Source organism: Bison bison, unplaced genomic scaffold (genome assembly GCF_000754665.1).
Source record: "Bison bison bison isolate TAMUID 2011002044 unplaced genomic scaffold, Bison_UMD1.0 scf7180017864181, whole genome shotgun sequence".
Classification (NCBI taxonomy): domain Eukaryota; kingdom Metazoa; phylum Chordata; class Mammalia; order Artiodactyla; family Bovidae; genus Bison; species Bison bison.
This window is the reverse complement of record NW_011494753.1, coordinates 8,276,117-8,296,102: the sequence shown is the minus strand read 5'-3', so window position 1 is coordinate 8,296,102 and position 19,986 is coordinate 8,276,117. Positions and strand designations below refer to the sequence as shown.

At 50.2% G+C, this 19,986-nt stretch overlaps 3 protein-coding genes across 5 annotated transcripts in view; 2 read left to right on the top strand and 1 right to left on the bottom strand.

Annotated features, from left to right (window-relative positions):
- COMMD4 (COMM domain containing 4) overlaps positions 1-1,605 on the top strand; it is a 5,597-nt gene extending 3,992 nt beyond the window's left edge. Inside the window, exons 4-8 of the mRNA XM_010843330.1 lie at positions 67-106; positions 390-509; positions 690-770; positions 1,066-1,242; positions 1,328-1,605. Coding sequence (XP_010841632.1) covers positions 67-106; positions 390-509; positions 690-770; positions 1,066-1,242; positions 1,328-1,368 — 459 coding nt within the window. The 3' untranslated portion in view covers positions 1,369-1,605. The remainder of the gene's footprint in view (positions 1-66; positions 107-389; positions 510-689; positions 771-1,065; positions 1,243-1,327) is intronic.
- Positions 1,606-11,943: 10,338 nt separating this feature from the next.
- NEIL1 (nei endonuclease VIII-like 1 (E. coli)) lies at positions 11,944-18,514 on the top strand. Of its 3 annotated transcripts, none has more exons than XM_010843329.1 (10): positions 11,944-12,118; positions 13,599-14,055; positions 15,979-16,098; positions 16,189-16,252; positions 16,534-16,633; positions 17,011-17,138; positions 17,464-17,491; positions 17,676-17,740; positions 17,906-18,071; positions 18,241-18,514. In XM_010843329.1, the coding sequence occupies exons 2-10, from the start codon at positions 13,622-13,624 to the stop codon at positions 18,309-18,311; spliced, it is 1,176 nt and encodes a 391-aa protein (XP_010841631.1). In that variant the 5' UTR covers positions 11,944-12,118; positions 13,599-13,621; the 3' UTR covers positions 18,312-18,514. The 3 variants fall into 3 exon arrangements, with proteins under 3 accessions (XP_010841631.1, XP_010841629.1, XP_010841630.1); XM_010843327.1 differs by lacking the exon at positions 11,944-12,118 and adding an exon at positions 12,239-12,310; XM_010843328.1 differs by lacking the exons at positions 11,944-12,118; positions 16,534-16,633; positions 17,011-17,138 and adding an exon at positions 12,239-12,310.
- A 428-nt stretch (positions 18,515-18,942) lies between these two features.
- Positions 18,943-19,986, bottom strand: part of MAN2C1 (mannosidase, alpha, class 2C, member 1) — a 12,289-nt gene continuing 11,245 nt past the window's right edge. Inside the window, 4 exon segments of the mRNA XM_010843326.1 lie at positions 18,943-19,371; positions 19,445-19,554; positions 19,635-19,783; positions 19,902-19,981. Coding sequence (XP_010841628.1) covers positions 19,245-19,371; positions 19,445-19,554; positions 19,635-19,783; positions 19,902-19,981 — 466 coding nt within the window. The 3' untranslated portion in view covers positions 18,943-19,244.

Genomic DNA, 19,986 nt, shown 5'->3' with positions numbered 1-19,986 from the left:
GGGTCCAGGCCAGGGGGCTGGTGAGCAGGGGACCAGCCCCGCCCTGAGAGCCTCCTTTCTTCACAGTATGAGAAGATCCTGAAGCTTACCATGGACGCCAGGTTTGGTGAGCACCCTACTGGCTCCACAGACCTTTGGGTGACCCTGGGTACTCAGCCTGGGGCCTGGCACAGAGGCCCCTCCTCCGGCCCGCTCTGACCCGCTTGTCCCAGCGGAGGAGATAAGGGAGGAAAGGCACTGCCACCCCAGGGCCTCCACCAGCTCCCGGTGCGGCAGTGGCAGTGCTCGTGGCTTTAGGAGGCCTGGGGACTCTGAGCTGAAGATAGTGGGGTCACAAGGAGGTGTTTGGGGCCCCAGTGACACCCCACTCCACCCACGGCTCCCCCCAGAGTCAGGCGATGTGAAGGCCACGGTGGCAGTGCTGAGTTTCATCCTGTCCAGTGCAGCCAAGCACAGCGTGGATGGCGAGTCCTTGTCCAGCGAACTGCAGCAGCTGGGGCTGCCCAAAGGTACGGGGACGAGGGCAGGCAGGAGGGTGACCTGGGCCGAGGGGTGCTGGGCAGAGGGCAGGCTGTGTGACCCTGGGACACACCTTGCCTTCTCTGGGCCAGGAGCCTGAGACCTGCGCTCTGAGCCACCTGAGCCCGAGCCCCCACCTGCTAGCTCAGGGGGCCTCCTTTTGTCCCCAGAGCACGCGGCCAGCCTCTGTCGCTGCTACGAGGAGAAGCAGAGCTCCCTGCAGGCACGCCTGCGGGCCTGCAGCTTGCGGGGTGAGTGCAGGGTGGGGCTGGGCTTCCTTCTGGAAGGCGCCTGTGGTTTGGGAGGTGTTTATCCTCAGAAAGGATACTTAACCACGTCACGTCAAGCAGTCACAGGGCTGGGATTCCTGGCTCCAGCCCGGGTTTCTCTGCTCTGAGACCTGCCCTGGGTAATCTGACTTCCTGGGTCAGAGGGATGAGAGCTCAAAGGCCACAGAGCCCTGGAGGGTTTGGGGCTGAGCCAAGGTGAGGGCTTGGGCCGCCTGGCTCCCCGGCCTGTCACCTCAAGCCCCTCTCGGTCTCGCAGTGAACAGGCTGGTAGGCGTGGGCTGGCGGGTGGACTACACCCTGAGCTCTAGCCTGCTGCGCACCGTGGAAGAGCCTTTGGTACACCTGCGGCTGGAGGTGGCCGCTTCCCCAGGTGCCCCGGCCCAGCCTGTTGCCATGTCCCTCTCAGCAGACAAGTTCCAGGTCCTCCTGGCAGGTGAGGCTCGGCTGTATCAGGAGGGTAAGGGGCGCCCTGAGGTCCCGCCTAACTGCTGCCGCCTGCCTGCCTCTCCCCACTGCAGACTTAAAGCAGGCCCAGACCCTGATGAGCAACGTGGGCTGAGAAGAAGAGCACAGGGCCCCATGTGGAGCTGCCCTCAAACTTCTCATTAGGGGGTGGCCCCAGCTCCAGGACCCTGAGGGTCTGGTCTCCTGGATCTCTGGCTTCCTAGGTTACCACCTGAGAATCCAGCCTGGGATCCTGAGAACTCTTCCAGCATTGCCTTCCCTCCCCTGTGAAAGGCACTTATCAATGGTTTTCCTGAGAAGGAAGAATAAACAGAAGTGGGAAAAGTGTAAAGAAGTGTGTGCGTGATTTCTTTAGGGTTCAGATCAGAGGTTTTCGTGACAGAGACCAAGTGATACACTGACCTATGGTCCGTTTTCTTTTCTCGGCTGCTGGCTGAGGCTGGTCAGGGGTGAGGCAGAATGAGGACCAAAACGAGACAGCTTGTCTTTAGACAGGAGAATCAGGGCTCCAGCTCCCGGTCCTAGGATGCTCTTGGCTGTGCCCTCTCTGTGCTGGCCTTGTCTTGAAGCTGGCAGCAAGTAGGTGGCCCCAACACCAGATGCCCCAAGTAGAGAAAGGAGAGAGCCCTTGGCTCCGTGTCATCTTCTCTAGGAAGAGAGAAGGCCCATGCCTGAATCACTCATTGGCAAGGGGAATGGGATAATGGGCTGAATGATTGTGACCCCACCCCTAAATTCCTATGTCCAAGCCCCAACCCCAGTGAGAGGGTTTTAGGAGGTGGGGCCTTCGGGAAGTAATTAGGTTCACATGAAGTCTTGAGACCTGCATGATGGGATTAGTGTTCTTATGAAAAAAGGAAGACAGACTCTCTCGCTATAAACATGTACTGAGGAAAGGCCATATAAGAACATAGCAAGAAAACAGCTGTCCCACAGAGCAGGAGAGAGCCCTCACCAAGAACTCATTCTGAGTTGAATGTGGACTTCACAGTCTCTGGAACTGTGAGAAATACATGTCGTTTAACCCACCCAGTCCATGGTATTTTGTTACAGCAGCCTGAACAGACTAAGACAAAGGGATTCCCAGGACTGTCTTAGGCCATCCAGGGTCGCTTGTAGAAAAGACCGATCCCAGGTCTGCAGCAGGGAGAGTATAGGGGGAGCCTAGAACATCTCAGGGTCCAAAAGTGAAAGTGAAGTCACTCAGTCGTGTCCGACTCTGCCTATTAGGCATGGACTGTAGCCTATCAGGCTCCTCTGTCCGTGGGGTTTTCCAAGCAAGAGTACTGGAGTGGGGTGCCATTGCCTTCTCCAGGGGATCTTCCTGACCCAGGGATCGAACCTGGTTTCTCCCACATTGTAGGCAGATGCTTTTACCACCTGAGCCACCAGGCAAGTCTCAGGGTCCAAGGAAACTATTAAAAATGAGTCATATCAACAGGAGCCAGCTTGATCCACTGGCTAAAGATGGGACAATTTAAAGAGGTAAGGCCGGACTCCCCTCCTGGCTTCTGCTTCTGGAGAAATGGAACAGATGGTCTTTTCTCTGTTCCTCCCACTAAGTGCAGCTAAAAACCTTGGACTTTGATAAAACATAAGACTACGAAAGGTGATGAGACAGCAGACTGGCTAGGATCCTCAAGACCTGAAGAACAACACAGTAAAAAGTTCCTTAAATTTTGTTTCATGTATCCCAAGCTGAGTGATGGAGAAGCTGACTGCCTAGAAACACCAACACACAAAGGAAGCCCCAACAAAAGCCTGCTTTCTCTAAGCAGTGGATGAGGAAAAGGACAGTCCAGCAGCACAGAAAAGTTAGAGACAGTAAGGGCTGTCCTCCAGCCACACCCTGCGAACTGCAGTCCCCCTTCCACCGCTGTCTACAAAGGCTGAGTGGGAGCGTAGGCCCTACCCAAGCTGGCAGGAGGTGGCATAGCCCTTTCCCCACTAGCACCATGTCAGAGAAGGCCTGCTGAAAGAGAAGATTTAAATACAATCCAGTCTCGTAATACCCAAAATGTTTAGAATTCAATTTTAAAAAATCATTGTATCAAGAACCAACAAAATTTCAACTCAAAAAAGACAAATGTGAACACTAGAATGTCTCAGATGTTACAAGTCTATACTAAGGATTTTAAAGCAGCCATCTTAAAAATGGCTCAAGTCTCAGCAGAGAAATACAAGATACAAAGAACAAGATAAACATTTTAGAACCAAAAACTACAATAGCCCAAGTAAAAATCTCAATGGGTGAACTTAACAACAGAAGAAAGAATCAGTGGATTTGAAGGTAAATCAATAGAAATTACCCAGTCTTAACAACAGAGGGATGAAAACTTGGAAAACAACAAGAACAAAAAATAAAATAGAGCCTCAAGGACCCGTAGGACTATTAACAAAAGATCTAGTACTTGTGGTGTCAGAGTCCCAGAAGGTAAGGAGAAGGAGGGTAGAAACAGAGAAGTACTCCAAGAAATAATGACTAAAATTTTCCATAATATGGCAAAGGACACAAATGTATAGAGCCAAGAAGCTGAATGAACTCCACACAGGTTGAATCTAAAGAAATTTATGTCAAGATCCATCATAATCAAACTTCTGAGAACTAAAGAAAAAGAATCCTGAAAGCAGCAAGACAGAGATGACACCTTACATATAAGCAGAAAACCATTCGAATGACTGAATATCTCATCAGAAACCACAGAGGCCAAAGATAACAAACACAACACGTTTCAGGCCCTGAAAGACAAGAAATGTCAACCCAGAATTCTATATTCAGAGAAAGTCACCTCAAGAGTAAAGGCCAAGGGACTTCCCTGGGGGTCCAGTGGCTAAGATGCCACACTCCCAATGCAGGGGGCCCGAGTTCCACCCCTGGTCAGGGAACTAGACCCCACGGGCTGCAACTAAGAGTTCACAGGCTACAACTAAAGATCCCACATGGGGACTTCCCTGGTGGTCCAGTAGTTGAGAGTCCACCTGCCAATGCAGGGGGCATGGGTTCGATTCCAGGTCCGGGAAGTTTCCACATGTTGCAGGAAAATTGGGCCTTCGTGTCACAATTACTGAGTCCACAAGTTGCAACTCCTGAAGCCCACCATCTAGAGCCTGTGCTCCACAACAAGAGAAGCCATTGCAATGAGAAGCCTGCACACTGTAAAAAGAAAGCCCATGCAGCAATGAAGACCCAGCACAGCCAAAAATAGATAAATAATAAAAATTAAAGATCCCACATGGGACAAATGAAGATCCTGCATGCTGTAAGTAAGACCTAGCACAGCCAAAGAAATATATATATATATACACAGATATTTTTTTAAGAGTAAAGGGTGAGTAAAAGAATGAAATTAGAACATTTGTCATACCATAAAAAAAATCAAAATGGATTAAAGACCTAAATGTAAGACCAGATGTGATAAAACTTGAAGAAAACATAGGCAGAATACTCTGACATAAATTGTAGCAATTTGGGGGGAGGGATTTTTTTTCTTCCTAAGGCAAAGGAAACAAAAGCAAAAATAAACAAATGGCATATAATTAAACTTAAGAGCTTTGGCACAGCAAAGGAAACCACTGACAAGTCTACAGAATGGGAGAAAATAATTGCAAGTGATATGACTGGTAAGGGATTAATATCCAAAATATATAAATAGCCCACAGAACTCAATATCAAAAAAGGAAACAACTCGATTTAAAAATGAGCAGAAAACTTGAATAATTATTTTTCCAAAGAAGACATAGGAATGGCCAACCAGCAATGAAAAGATGCTCAGCATCACTAATTATTAAAGAAATGCAAATCACAACCGCAATGAGATATCACCTCCCACCTGTCAGAATGGCTATCACCAAAAAGACTACAAATAACAAATGTTGGCAAGGATGTGGAGAAAAGGGAACCCTTGTTCATTGTTGGTGGGAATATAAATTGGTGCAGCCACTGTGGAAGCTATATTGAGTTTCCTCAAAAAAAAAAAATAGCAATAGAACTATCATATAATCTAGCAATCTGACTTATGGGTATTTATCTGCAGGAAATAAAGACACTAATTCAAAAAGATACACGTACCCCAATGTTCATAATATATTATACATGTCACGCATCCATAAAAATTAATGAAATTTTGCTTTTTACAAAAATACAGATGGACCTAGGAGAGTATTATGCTTAGTAAAATAAATCAGAGAAAGACAAAATAGTGTATGATATCACTTACATGTAGAATCCAAGAAATGAATGAATAGAAGAAAATAAACAGATCCATAGACATAGAGAATAAACTAATAGTTACCAGTGGAAAGACGAAGAGGGGAAGAATAAGACAGGAGTAGGGGATTAAGAGGTATAAACATCTTTATTTTATGTGTAAAATAAAATAAAATAGCACAGAGTGTACAGTCAATATCTTATAATAACTTTAAATGGAGTATAACTATAAAAATATTGAATCACTCTGTTGCATACCTGAAACTAATATAAATTAACTATATTTCAATTTTTAAAAATGACAAAATTGTAAGATATTTTAAAGAGTAAAGGGGGAGATCAAGACATTTGCAGATGAGGAATAACTAGTAAAATTGTTACAGAAGTTCTAATATAAAATTCAAAAGGCTAAAAGGAAACCATAAATAAAAAGACAAGAGAAAATGTTTGCAAATGATGTGACCAACAGGGATTAATCTCCAAAATACATAAACTCATGCAGCTCAATATCAAATAAACAACCGAATCAAAAAATGGGCAAAAGATCTAAACAGACATTTTCCCAAAGACATACAGATGGCCAAAGAGCACATGAAAACCTATGCTCAACATTGCTAATTATTAGAGAAATGCAAATCAAAACTACAATGAGGTATCATCTCACATCAGTCAGAATGGCCACCATCAAAAAGTCTACTAACAGTAAATGCTGGAGAGGGTGTGGAGAAAAAGGAACCCTCATGCACTGTTGGTGGGAAAGTAAATTGGTACAAACACTATGGAGAACAGTATGGTGCTTCCTTTTAAAATTAAACAGAGCTACAATATGATCCAGTAGTCCCATTCCTGGGTCTATATCTGGAAGAAAGCATGATTTGAAAAGATACATGCACTCCAGTGTACATGGAAGCACGACTCACAATAGCCAAGATAGGAGGCAACCTAAATGTCCATTGACAGATGAGTGGATAAAGAAGATGTGGGGCATATACACAGTGGAATATTACTCAGCCATAAAAATGAAGTAATGCCATTTGCAGCAACATGGACCTAGATGTTATTATACTAAATGAAGTAAGTTAGACAAAGAAAGACAAGCGTCATATGATAGTACTTATACGTGGAATCTAAAAAAAGTGATACAAATGAACTTATTTACAAAACAGAACCATCAGACTCACAAACATAGAAAATACACTTTTGGTTACCAAAAGGGAAAGGCTGGGAGGCAGAGATAGATTAAGAGGTTGGGATTACCATATAAACACCACTATATAAAATAGTCAACAAGGACCTACTGTATAGCACAGGGAACACCATTCAATACTCTGTAATAACCTATATTCGAAAAGAATCTGAAAAAGAATGGAGATATATATATATGTATGAAACTGAATCACTTTGCCATATACCTGAAACTAAACAAGATTGTAAATCAACTATACTCCAGCATAAAATTAAAAAAAATTAAGTCTAAAGGAGGATCTCTAAACAGAAAGAACATGATAGAAGAAATCTTGAAACATTAGGAATGAAGAATAATGGAAAGAATAAAAACATGGGTGCAGTAGACTTTCCTTCTCTTGAGTATTCTGAAATATGTTCAACATATTTGAAGCAAAATATAATACTGTTAGATGTGGTTTTCAATGTATGTACAGGAGATATTGAAGGTTGTTATAAACTAGTGAAGGAAAAAAGAGATAAGGTTTCTACACTTTACTCAAACTGATAAAATGTCAGTATCAGTGAACTGTGACAAGTATATACACACGTATAATATATGTATAGAGTAATACCTACAGCAACCACTTCAAAGGCTATATACAATGTAATGCACTCAATATAGTTAAGTCAAACTGGAATTCTAAAAGATGTTCAAGTAGCCCATGTGAGGGCAAGAAAAAGAAGACAAAAGCAAAAAACATGGAATAAAATGCAAATTAAGTGGCAGTCACAAAAAAAACTCCAAGTCTCATCAAATGTGTAATATAAGCTTGGTTACCCAGGTAGCATTCCCTCTTCTGTGTCATCACAGAATCTCCTCTCATTGCTATCGTAGCACAGCATTGTAGTGTGAGTGAGTAAAACTCACTTGCCTTTTACCAATCTTTCTTAAGATTACCTGTTTGTATAGCCTGTTTAGTCAAGGCTATGGTTTTTCCAGTTGGTCATGCATGGATGTGAGAGTTGGACTGTGAAGAAAGCTGAGTGCTGAAGAACTGATGCTTTTGAACTGTGGTGTTGGAGAAGACTTTTGAGAGTCCCTTGGACTGCAATGAGATCCAACCGGTCCATTCTAAAGGGGATCAGTCCTGGGTGTTCATTGATGCTAAAGCTGAAACTCCAATACTTTGGCCACCTCATGCGAAGAGTTGACTCATTGGAAAAGACTCTGATGCTGGGAGGGATTGAGGGCAGGAGGAGAAGGGGACGATGGAGGATGAGATGGCTGGATGGCATCACTGCTTCGATGGACGTGTTTGAATGAATTCCGGGAGTTGGTGATGGACAGGGAGGCCTGGCGTGCTGTGATTCATGGGGTTGCAAAGAGTCAGACACGACTGAGTGACTGAACTGAACTGAACTGCAAGACTAAAACAGTACTCTTTCAATAAGTGGGGGAAAGTTAAAGATTTGGCAGAGAACAGATTTAGGTATTGAATGTAAAAAAAAATCTATGAGTCCATAAAAGATAACTAACCCCTTTCCTGCAAAAAATCAACCTTAATTTGTCCCCATTGGACTTTATTGCACCAAATTCTTAGTCTAAAAATTGATAATTGAAGAGAAGTATTTCAGAATTTATCCTGTCTTTTTAGTATTTCATAATACCCAAATAACCCTAATCAATGAAATAAAGCTCTTTTTTACAGAAGAATTCAAGTTAATGTAGGGGGAATGACAGCATTAGAAAATCACCATTTTGTAACACCCAGTTAAGTACTTGATTGAGGCAAAGATCACCAATGACCAGAAAGCCATTAGGTGAAAGGTTGATGTAATGTGAAACTGGGTATTTGCATGGTGGTAAAGAATAACCTCATGTAAACAACTCAATGTCCTTCAGCTGGTAAGTGGATAAACATGCTGGTATGTCTACACAGTGGAACACTACTCAGCAATAAGAAGGATTGATAAGCATCCCAACATAGATGGATCTCAAATGCATTATGCTATGAGGACAAAAGAAGACACAAAAGGCTACATACTAAAGATTCCATGTATAGGCACACCTTGGAGATACTGCAGATTCAGTTCCAGAACACTGAAGTACAGTGAGTATGGCCATAAAGCAAGTCCCATGAACTTTTTGGTTTCCCAGTGCATAGAAAAGTTTGTTTACACTGTACTTTAGTTTATTAAGTGTGCAATACATTCTGTTTAAGGGCTTCCCTGGTATGCCTGCAATGCAGGAGACCTGGGTTCAATCCCTGGATCCGGAAGACCCCCTGGAGAAGGGAATGGCTACCCACTCCAGTATTCTTGCCTGGAGGATCCCAAAGAATCCCATGGACAGAGGAGCCTGGTGGGCTACAGTCCCTGGGGTCGCAGAGTTGGACACGACGAGCAACTACACTACCACCACATTGTGTTTAAAAAGCAATGTACGAGCTTTACTGTACATTGTAAAAACTCTTTTGTAATTAAAAAATACTTTATTGCTGGGGGTGGTGGGGAGGATGGATTGGGAGTTTGGGATTGGCAGATGCAAACCATCATATACAGAATAAACAAGAGCCTACTGTATGGCACAAGAAAATAGGCAATATCCTGTAATAAACCACAATGGAAAAGAATATGAAAAATAATATATGTAAATATATAACGGAATCATTTTACTATACAGCAGAAACTAATACAACATTGTAAACCAATTATACTTTAATAAAATAAATTTTTAAAATGCTTTATTGCCAAAAAATGCTAACCATCATCTTGACAAAGCAGGATTGCCACAGACCTTCAATTTGTTTAGAAAAAATGCCATTATCTGTGAGGTGCAATAAAGTGGAGTGCAATAAAACAAGATATGCCTGTGTATGACACTGGCAAAAACGATATGGGCAGAAAACAGATCAGCGGTTGTCAACAGGTACAATGCAAATATCGACTAAAAACGTGCGTGGGCAAATTTTGGGATGGGGGCATGATAGAAATGTATTATCTCTTGACTGTGGTGATGATTGTCATAAGTGTATGAATTTGTCAAAAGTCACACTCTAGGGACTTCCCTGGTGGTCCAGTGGTTAGGGCTCTATGCTTCCAATGCAGGGTTCCAACCAGGGTTCCCTGGTTGGGGAACTAAGATCTGGCATGCCTTGTCATGGCCAAAAAAAACCCAAAACAACAACAACAAAAAAGCCCTCACACTCTAAAACGGATGAATTTTACTGTATGTAAAATATAACTTCATTTAAACAAACAGAACTAAGTGAACAGAAATCCCCCCATAGATTACTCAATGGTCCCACGGTATGAAACACACCTTTACAACACAGAAGTCTGGCTGTCACAGCCTTACCAGTGATCAATTCATCCCCACTAGAGTGAGACAACCAGAGGCTGGGTGGCTCCTAATGTCATGCAATTTGGAGTATAGAACAGCATCTAGGAGATACTGGGGCTTCCCTGATAACTCCCTTGGTAAAGAATCCGCCTGCAATGCAGGAGACCCCAGTTCGATTCCTGCATCGGAAAGATCCCCTGGACGGGGATAGGCTACCTACCCCAGTATTCTTGGGCTTTCCTTGTGGCTTAGCTGGTAAACAATCCACCTGCAATGCGGGAGACCTGGGTTCGATCCCTGGGTTGGGAAGATCCCCTGGAGAAGGAAAAGGCTACCTACTCCAGTATTCTGGCCTGGAGAATTCCATGGACAGTCCATGGGATCCCAAAGAGTTGGACACGACTGAGTGACTTTCACTTCCACTTCCAAGCCTTTAGATCTAATTTCTGGTGTGCAGGGAGAACTAGAGATAGAGGAACAAGTTAACAACACCCAAGGAAACATCAAACATATCCAGAATGTTGATGGGGGCATCTCAAAGGACTCTTCAGAAGGGTAAGTAAATATCATGAAGACCAAAAAAAGGCAAGTGACATGGGTAGGAGGTGGGAAGGATGGTTTCATCTAGACTGGAAGTGATTGAAGAGATATATAATCCGTGTTTGGTCTCTGCTTTGAACAAACTAGCTATAAAAGACATTTTGGGGACAACTAGGGAAATTTGAATGTGGGAGGTATTAGATAATATTAAGATGTTATGTTGGGGACTTTTCTGGTGGTCCAGAGGCTAAGACTCTGTGCTCCCAATGCAGCGGGGGCCTGGGTTCCATCCCTGATGAGGGAACTAGATTAGGGAATTAGATCTCGCATGCTGCAACTAAAGAGCCACATGCTACAACTAAGACACCCCCCCCCCAAGCCAAATAAACAAATACATATTTTTAAAAAGTTATTGTTAACTTTACTAGGTTTGGTAAAAAGTATTATCTAATGAGTTTCCCAGGTGGCGCTAGTGGTAAAGAACCCGCCTGCCAATGCAGGAGATGTAAGAGAGGCAGGTTCAGTCCCTGGGTTAGGAAGATCCCCTGAAGAAGGGTAGGGCAACCCACTCCAGTATTCTTGTCTGGAGAATTCCATGGACAGTGGAGCCTGGCAGGCTACAGTCCATAGGGTCACACAGAGTCGGACACAACTGAAGTGACTTAGCATGCATGCATGGTTTAATTTACTTTAAAGTACTTTTGGCAAAAGTGAAAGTGAAATCGCTCAGTCGTGCCTGACTCTTTGCGACCCCATGGACATTAGCCTGCACCAAGCTCCTCCGTCCATGGGATTTTCCAGGAAAGAGTACTGGAGTGGGTTGCCATTTCCTTCTCCAGGGAATCTTCCCGACCCAGGGATAGAACCCAGGTCTCCCGCATTGTAGACAGACGCTTTACCATCTGAGCCACCAGGAAGTCCACTTTTGGCAAAATACACGAATAAACAGATGAAGGGAGAGGAAGGAGTAGTAGTATGAAGGGGGAGAATTGGCTGTGGGTCAGGCACCGAGCCTGCGGCACTTAGGATGAAATGCCAGCTCCTTATAGAGGCCTCCAGAGGTCGGAAGGGACCGGCCCTTGCTCGTGTGTCCGTCCTCCCCTCTCAGCACTCCCCCTAGCCACCTCCCTAGCAGTTCCTTCCACCTGCCCTATAGACTGGTCCCCTCTCTTCTCCAGATGGCTTCTTCTGAGGTTTCAGCCTAAATGTCACCGCAGAGAGACCTTTCCCCACATCGGAAGTAGGTTCCGCTTCTCCGCCCCTGCTTTTGGTTGCCGGGCTGCACTCTACCACCCGCAGTGACGCTGTTTATGTGTTCTGTCTGACTAGCGCTGAAACGTAAGGCCACCACCGGGTCCCCAGAGCCTGCACTGATCGCGCACCTGTTCGCGCCCTGCGCCCAGCTGTAAGCGTCTCGGCTTCGGGAAGTTGCTGCTGTTTACCGCTGGGATTGCCCACCGGGTCCTGGACTTAGCCGGTTGGCTTCTCACAGCCAGAGTCGGCTGCAACCCAGGACCTCAGACCTGACCCCGGAACCCGCCGGCGCCGGGCAGCGGGAACCAGGTTCTTCAGCCATCTCTCAGCCAGGTGACTGACCGAAGCCTTTCCCACACCCTAGCACCTACTCTGGGACTCCACCCCATACAAGCTTTACCGTCTACAAGAGGAACTACACTTCCCAACAGCGCACGCAGCTCCCAACATGCTCTTAGGCGCCGCTCCGCCTCCGGCATTAACCCCTTGGTGGCTGCAGGCTTGCGGGAGCGGCGCTGGGCGCAGGTAGCCGGCGGCGGGCCGGGGGGCCGGGGTGTATGTGTGTGTGTGTGCAGCAGAACTGAGAAGAAGACTGGAATAGGGGCCTTGGGGAGGAAGGGAGCCAGGGTTAACCGAGGACAGGCAGCGGGAGCTGGAGGAGGGGGGTGGGTAGGAGGCGAGCCATTGAGCGTCTGCCCCTCGCGAAATTAGGAACCTGTAAGTTTACCTTTTCCCGCAAAACGAACCTTTTTGGGTGCCAGGCCCGGGGCGGTGCCGAGGTTGCGGGTACGGAGGACAAAGGAGTCCGTCCTGGCCAAATGCTTCCCCCTGCCCAACACCTACTTTGGCCTCCGATCTCCCGACCCTGGATTGAGAAAAGTGGCAAACTCTTCCTGCCTCAGCCAGATGGGAACCCGCGAGGGTGGGAAGGGGGACACCCTTTCGGCCCGAGACGCTGACCCGGGAGTTTCCTGTGTCCCCCTGGACCATGGCCTGGAGCGTGGGGAGCCCTTCCTGGCGCCCCATCCTCCTCCCTCAATGTCGTGTGTCCCTGACTCCAGCTCTAAGGTACCTGAACACAACTACATTCCCTCTTACTTGTCCGAGGCCTCGGTCCTGACCAGTGGGTGGTGAGCAGGCTCCTCCACCTTGTCTGCCGGCAGAGCCTGTGAGCCACCGTTATCCCAGCTCTTATCTTCCAGGCTCATTCCCTTAGTCACTGTGGCAACCGAGGTGGGCCTGATTCTTGGGGAGATGAGCGTGCACAGTTCCCATTCTGGGGTGGGAGTGGAGACAGAGGCAGACAGGAGCTAATAATTTCAGGGTCTGGGAGTGCCATGAAGGGGATCAGGGCATGGAGGATGCTGTTTCTAGACCCAGGAGGACGGCAAAGGCGGGGAGGGGGTGGGGTAGGGGGTGAGGGGTGTGAGGGAGAGCTGTGTGCTTGGAGCAAGGGGGGTGGGGCACATGGGAGGAAATGAGATGACAGCCTGGGCCCTGGAAGGATATGGACTTTATTCTAAAATCAGAGTGTTCCTGGAAGCCCATGGAAGGTGTTAATGAACAAGGTAGTCATGTTTCCCTAGTCAGAGCTCCCCAGGGTCCTGGGCTTTCTCAGCATTTTCAGGGCTGGGGGTGGGGATGGAGCAGGGGAGGGACAGAGCAGGGGCTGTGGCCAAGCCAGCTGATTTCCTGCCAATTCCCATTGACCATGCCCCCTCTGACCCTCTGGGCTCGCCTCTGAAAACTGGGAGTGATATTGCCACCTCACTGGAGGCACACCTGGCCCAACCTGCTGTCATCCTCCCCACAGGGCCTGGCCACCCCTCCCACAGAATGCCCGAGGGCCCTGAACTGCATCTGGCCAGCCACTTTGTGAACGAGGCATGCAGGGAGCTGGTCTTTGGCGGGTGTGTGGAGAAGTCACCCGTCAGCCGCAACCCTGAGGTACCCTTTGAGAGCAGCGCCTACAACATCTCTGCTTTGGCCCGCGGCAAGGAGCTGCGCCTGACCCTGAGCCCCCTGCCTGGGGCCCAGCCCCAACAGGAGCCACTGGCCCTTGTCTTCCGCTTTGGCATGACTGGCTCCTTCCAGCTGGTGCCCAGCGATGCGCTGCCACCCCACGCCCACCTGCGGTTTTACACAGCTCCACCTGGCCCCCGACTTGCCCTCTGCTTTGTGGACATCCGCCGATTCGGCCGCTGGGACCTCGGGGGCGAGTGGCAGCCAGGCCGCGGGCCGTGTGTCTTGCTGGAGTATGAGCAGTTCAGGTAGGGCCAGCACCAGGTGTGAGGAATACAGTCCTGGGCTTCAGATGTGGCTTATTAGTGCCTTGTTGGCCAATGAGAAGCGAGTTCCAGCCCCTCTGGGCTTCAGTCCTTTCATCTGTAGACCAAGGCAGTGTCCTTTCCTAGGGACAACTCCGAGCTAATGGACCTGGAAACCCAGAGGAGGTGGGGGCAAGAGGTGGAGGACATGGCCGACTGTGTCAGAACTGGGGCTCTCATCAGCATCCCACACTGCTTGGTGCCCTCAGAAGGCTAAGAAGAAAAGTAGAGAGGCTTTAACAGCCCAAGAAGGGAGGCTGAGCAGGAAGGAACTGCGTCAAGGGGGTGGGGAGAGGACCACTTAATGGCATGGCTTCTGAAGCAGGTTGTGGTCTCCCACATCGTGCCTGCCCACCGGTCTGTGTCCCATGCTCTCCGTGCCTGTCTTCTGCCTGAGGCAGGCTAAGAGCCCCACCTGGGGTGGAATGCCGGTCACATAAGATGGCCCAGCGTCAGCCACTTCCTTTCCTCTAAAGATAAAACATGCATGTGTCTCTGCTTGGTGCCAGTCCAGTTCTAAGTGTTGAGGGTTCAGCAGTGATCAAGAGGGATGTGGTCCCTGCTCCCACAGAGCTAGTTCAGGTAGGGCAGGGGGAAGGGAAAGTGAAAGTGAAGTGAAAGTCACTCAGTCATGTCTGACTCTGCGACCTCACGGACTGGGGCCCCACCAGGTTCCTCTGTCCATGGAATTCTCCAAGCAAGAATACTGGAGTGGGTAGCCATTCCCTTCTCCAGGGGATCTTCCCAACCCAGGAATCAAACCGAGGTCTCCTCCATTGCAGGCAAATTCTTTACCAGCTGAGCTACCAGGGAAGTGCAAAGCTCTAAAGTAAAAGCATTCTGACAAGATTCAAACAGGAAGGCATGGAGTGGGACTTGGCAAATCCTTTCTTGGGGAAGGCATGTCTTTGGCTGCCCATTGGGGTGGATCAGGTCATCTCTGGCCCCCAGAAGGCAGCGGATTCCTGGCCTTCCCAGGCGTGACCCCAAGTGCACTCCCAGGGAAGTGTCTGTGTTGTCTTAGATTTCTCCCACTTCACCTTTCCTGGGAGGGTCAGGCCACAAGTTAACTCTTTGCCAGCTGGTTCTGAAGTTTCTCTTGCATGATGAGCATTTTGGCTTGTTTGGTCCTCCAGCTGCAAAGCCTGTGGGGATCTGCCTCCCTCTGGGAGCTGACCACCCAGGTTGACCTTCCAGTTTTACCCCCCAAACTGTCTTCTGGGCCCTGTATCATTTGCTTCTCATGCCCATCACTGAGTCAGTCTTGTCATGACCATGTTCTCAAAGAAGCAAGATTCATTTCCTCTTCATGGTAGTGAGGAGACCCGTGGGGGTGCTAGGCACTCACCAGCCAGGACTTGCCCCCTTCACTCCTGCTAAACAGAGCCAGTGTCAGCTTCCAAGAAGATCTTCAGCATCTTGAAAATAGCTGACCCCACCAATGTCAGATCTTCATGTCTAAGCAACTGGAAGTCCTAGACAAGGCGTTCCAGACTGCAGGCACACCCAAGGTCCTGTGATCACCTTGTTCCCAAAAGTATCTTGAATCTGAGCCACTCTGGTGACATGCAAACCATATACATAGATTCAAGTGTTTTCTTGAGCATGTTCCTTTAAATTGGCATTTTTAACCTTTTGTAATGAATTGAAATCCCACATTGTTCCCATTTTTAACAGAAAATGGAGGTTCCTGCTGCCAAATACCACAGAGGATGGGATAATGGGAAATTGGGACTTACTGTTTCCTTCCCTTGCACCCAGAAATTGCTTCCCCCAGCTCCTCTCCCCTACCCCATTGGGAGGCAGGGAGGGGCAGGGGGCAGGCAGGCAGAATGGGTCTTATGTGACCGGCCTGTGTCCCTCCAGGGAGAATGTGTTACGAAACCTAGCAGACAAGGCCTTTGACCGGCCCATCTGTGAGGCCCTGCTGGACCAGAGGTTCTTTAATGGCATCGGCAACTATCTGCGGGCGGAGATCCTGTACCGGTCAGCAGGCAGGCCTTGGGCATGAGGGCGGGGGTGTCTGGGTGTGCTCACGTTCCCCTCTGCTTAGCACCCCTCTCCACCTCCCTGCAGGCTGAGGATCCCCCCCTTCGAGAAGGCCCGCACAGTTCTGGAGGCCCTGCAGCAGCGCAGGCCGGTGAGGGCACTGGGAGGGATGCGCCTGCCCCTGTCAGGCAGGCGGACGAGGGTTGGGGCTGGGTGAGGTGTCTGCAGCTCAGCTCGAGCAGGTCCCTTCTCAGTTCCAGCCTGTGTCTACAATGTGTGTGTGTGCGTGCATATGGGAGGTGATGGGGGGTGCCGATGAACTGTCCATGTCCTGCCAAGCTCAGAAGGGGTCTGTTCCCTGAGGGACCAGCGGCCTTCTGAGCAGCATTGCCTCATGCTGACATCCAGGTCCCACCCCTGCCCCTTTTCCAGAGCCCGGAGCTGACCCTGAGCCAGAAGATTAGGGCCAAGCTGCAGAACCCTGACCTGCTGGAGCTGTGCCACTCGGTGCCCAAGGAAGTGGTCCAGCTGGGTGAGGGCCTGGGAGGCAAAGATGGCTGGCTAGCTCTGCTTTGGCATATTGTGTAACCTGGGACAGTTCCTGCCCCTGTCTGGGCCTGGTTCCCTGCCTGGAGAATGGAAGTTTGTTGACCTAGTCATTTCTAAATGGACTATACCTCCAGGCAGGCAGGGCAAGGATTCTTAATCCGACTTCAGGATGGGAGAGCCATGGCCCAGAGTGGGGAAGACACCAGCTTGAGGTCACACAGCTGGAGGAGGGAGAGCTTTGGCCCCCTGACTCAGTCTATCAGCTTGTGAAGCTGAGGTCTAAGCCAGGTCTAACTGGGCTCCCCCTCCTCCCAGCCTAAGTCCCCCCTCTGATCTCCACCTGGTTCCTCTGTCCCACAGGGGGCAAAGGCTACGGGTCGGAGAGCGGGGAGGAGGACTTTGCTGCCTTCCGAGCCTGGCTGCAGTGTTACAGCACACCAGGCATGAGCTCCCTGCGGGACCGGCATGGCCGCACCATCTGGTTCCAGGTTTGGGCTCTCACGCTTGTACAGGCAAACAGAGACCCAAGGAAACCGGTGGGATGGAAAAACCTGGGGTCACACTGGTCCTGAGGGTCTAAGCCTTCCCTGTGCTATGTTCTGCCCCTCCTCTGAGTCCTAGGGTCCCCGCTAGTGGCGCAGCCCCAGAGCAGGGGGGACCTTGCTGCTGGCGCTGACCTGGGGGGTCAGGAGGGGACAGTCAGGCTTCCTTGGGGAAGGGCTTCACTGATCTGGAAGGACAGGTGTGATTCTGCCTCTGCAAGGAAACTACCCCTACCAGGCTGACTCCTGAATTCTCTTGATTCCATTTTAGGGGGATCCTGGACCCCTGGCACCCAAAGGTAAACTACTCCTAACGTAACAAGAGAGCAGAAACAACTAGCTGTGCAAGGGCTGCAGCACCTTCTCCATCCCAGTCCCCCTCTCCCACCCTGGGAGTCACTCCAGAGTGGGAGTGTGGGAGTCTAGAGAAAGGGGGCTGAGGCCACAGAACCCTCCAAGCCCATCAGCATCAATGTCCTACAGGGGGCAAGTCCCGCAAGAAGAAGAAGTCCCAGGAAGCACAGCAGGGTCCTGAGGACAGAGTGGAGGTATGGCTCCCTGCTCCTCCCCGTCCCTGCACTCTCTCCTAGTCTGGCCACACCTCCCAGGCCAGGCTCTCAGGCAGCTCCTTTCCTTGACAATGGAGGGCAAACGTGGGTCCTCACCTGCCTGACCTGCAGGGCTCCTCACGGCCCTGCGTCTTCTCCACCCAGGACCCTCCATCTCCAAACAAAGCCCCTTCAAGGACACGGAGGGCACAGAGAGGCCTTCCTAAACAGACTACAGCTCAGGTGCCCGAGGGGACCAGCCTCCAACAGGACCCAGAAGCCCCCCCGGTCCCTGACAAAGGGAAGAGAAGGAGGCGGCCAGCAACCTCAGGTGGGCTTTCCTCAGCAACTTCCTCTGGGGAGGGACGGACTGCCACAGCGAGCTCCCCAGGAGAGGAAGGGATGGCAGTGTGGGTGGGAGGAACACGTGGACAAAGGCGGAAGGGAGGCTCTTGGGGAGTCCTCGGCCAGGGACTACCATCTCACCTGTCCTTCCCTAGGCCGCCACAGAACCCGGAAGATCAAGGCTGACACCCCATCCTTGGAGCCTGAGGGGACCTCAGCCTCCTAGCAAAAGGCTCTTCTTGCTTGTATCCACCCCTCCTCCTGGCACCCTGGATCTGGGCCTGTGTGGCTTCCTGGAGGTTGCAGGGAACTGGATGCTCTGACCCTATGGCCATTCCCTACACAATTACGTTTTTAATTGTATCCCACTATCCTCATTTTTAAGCCCATGTGAAAAATGCTAATTTTTAGTAAAAGCATAAACTTGAACTTCTTGGCACTTCTTGGGCTGACTGCAGAAGGTCTGGGAAGGCTCAATGTGAAGGGCCTGCTGCCCAGTCCTGAGGACAGGAGGGCCATGGCCTCTGCAGGGATGGCCCCTCATGGGTGGTGCAGAGACCCCCTGCCCAATTAGCCCAGACTCTACCGTTCCTCCAGTCCAGGACTACTCAGGGCCTGTGGCTGCTCCCCTACTGGGGAGCAGTGCTCTCCTCCTAGTGGGGGTCAGCCAGAACCCACCCACCAGGCCTCCTCCTCAGCCCCAAGCCCTCTATCTGTGGGTACAGGCGGAAGCACCCCTTCTTGTTTTTTTCCCATGTGGGATCTAAATTCCCTGACTAGGGATTGAACCCATGCCCCCTGCATTGGAAGCGCATAGTCTTAACCGCTGGACTACCATGAAGTCCCAGAACACCATCTTGTATCATGGTCTTTTAGTCATCTTATGGTTACCAGTATCCCGGGTCTCCCTCATGGGGGCTGCAATCCAGACGCTGCATGCACAGATAACCTTAGGTCTTGCCCCTGCCCCCAAATACCTGGGGTAAAAACTGTCCCCTCAAAGCCTGAGGATGGGCCCTGAGGGGATTGAGCAGGGGCTACCGGCAGGGCTCCTGAGCCAAGGGTTTATTAAGAGGTAACTGACCCTTGCATCAGGCTCAGGAGGCAGAATTGAGGCGCTGCCAAAGCCTTCCACAAACAAAACCCCACCCTCAGGGACTCAGTTCGGTGGGGGCTGCAGAAGGAGCAACAGGGATTGCACTTGGAAAGGAGCAAAGGTGAGCTTCAGGCGGTTGTCCCGGAGGAGCAGGGGGCCAGTAGGGTCGCGGCGCTCCAGGAGGTCACAGCTGCAGAACAGGAGGTGGCCATGAGGGCCCTGCAAGGGCAAGACCCCCACTGCCACCCCACGCCCCAACTCACAGGACAGCCTCTTGAACCGGCAGCGACGTGTGCAGCCAGCAGTCGCTGTGACTGCCGTGGGCCTCGTAGAGCCGCAGCAGGAGCGTGCGGCCCTGGGGGCTGGTCTCCGCCTGCGGAGGGAGGTGAGTGGTGGGTGGGGCCGACACCAGGCCCCGCCCCGAACCCGCCACCGCCCCATCCCGCCCCTTGCCTGCTTGACCGTCTCCAGCACCACCGCGGGCGAGGACACTGAGAACGCACTCCAGGCGGCGGCGGGCGCCGGGCCCGGGGCGGGCAGCGCCAGGAGGGGGAAGTTGAGGCTGTAAGCAGCGGGGATAACGCCAGCGTCCTGGAACGAGCCTGGGAGCAGACCGGAAAAGGGACGTGTGGTGGAACATGTGGTCAGGGCGCCGGACTAGGGGCGTTTTCCCGTAGCGGAGGCCGAGAAGGGCAGAGGGGTATGGGGCGCAGCACTCACCCTTGTGCGGCATCAGCGCGTAGGTGAACTCGTGGCGCCCCATGTCCACGGTGGCGTCAGGGGACTTAGGCGCCCGCAAGCTGGG

Excerpts from the sequence above, each read along its gene's own strand:
- NEIL1 (XM_010843329.1), top strand. The coding sequence starts at position 13,622 with ATGCCCGAGGGCCCTGAACTGCATCTGGCCAGCCACTTTGTGAACGAG. Across the intron at positions 17,741-17,905 it reads GTCCTGAGGACAGAGTGGAG|GACCCTCCATCTCCAAACAA; the intron begins GTATGGCTCCCT and ends TTCTCCACCCAG. Across the intron at positions 18,072-18,240 it reads GAGGCGGCCAGCAACCTCAG|GCCGCCACAGAACCCGGAAG; the intron begins GTGGGCTTTCCT and ends GTCCTTCCCTAG.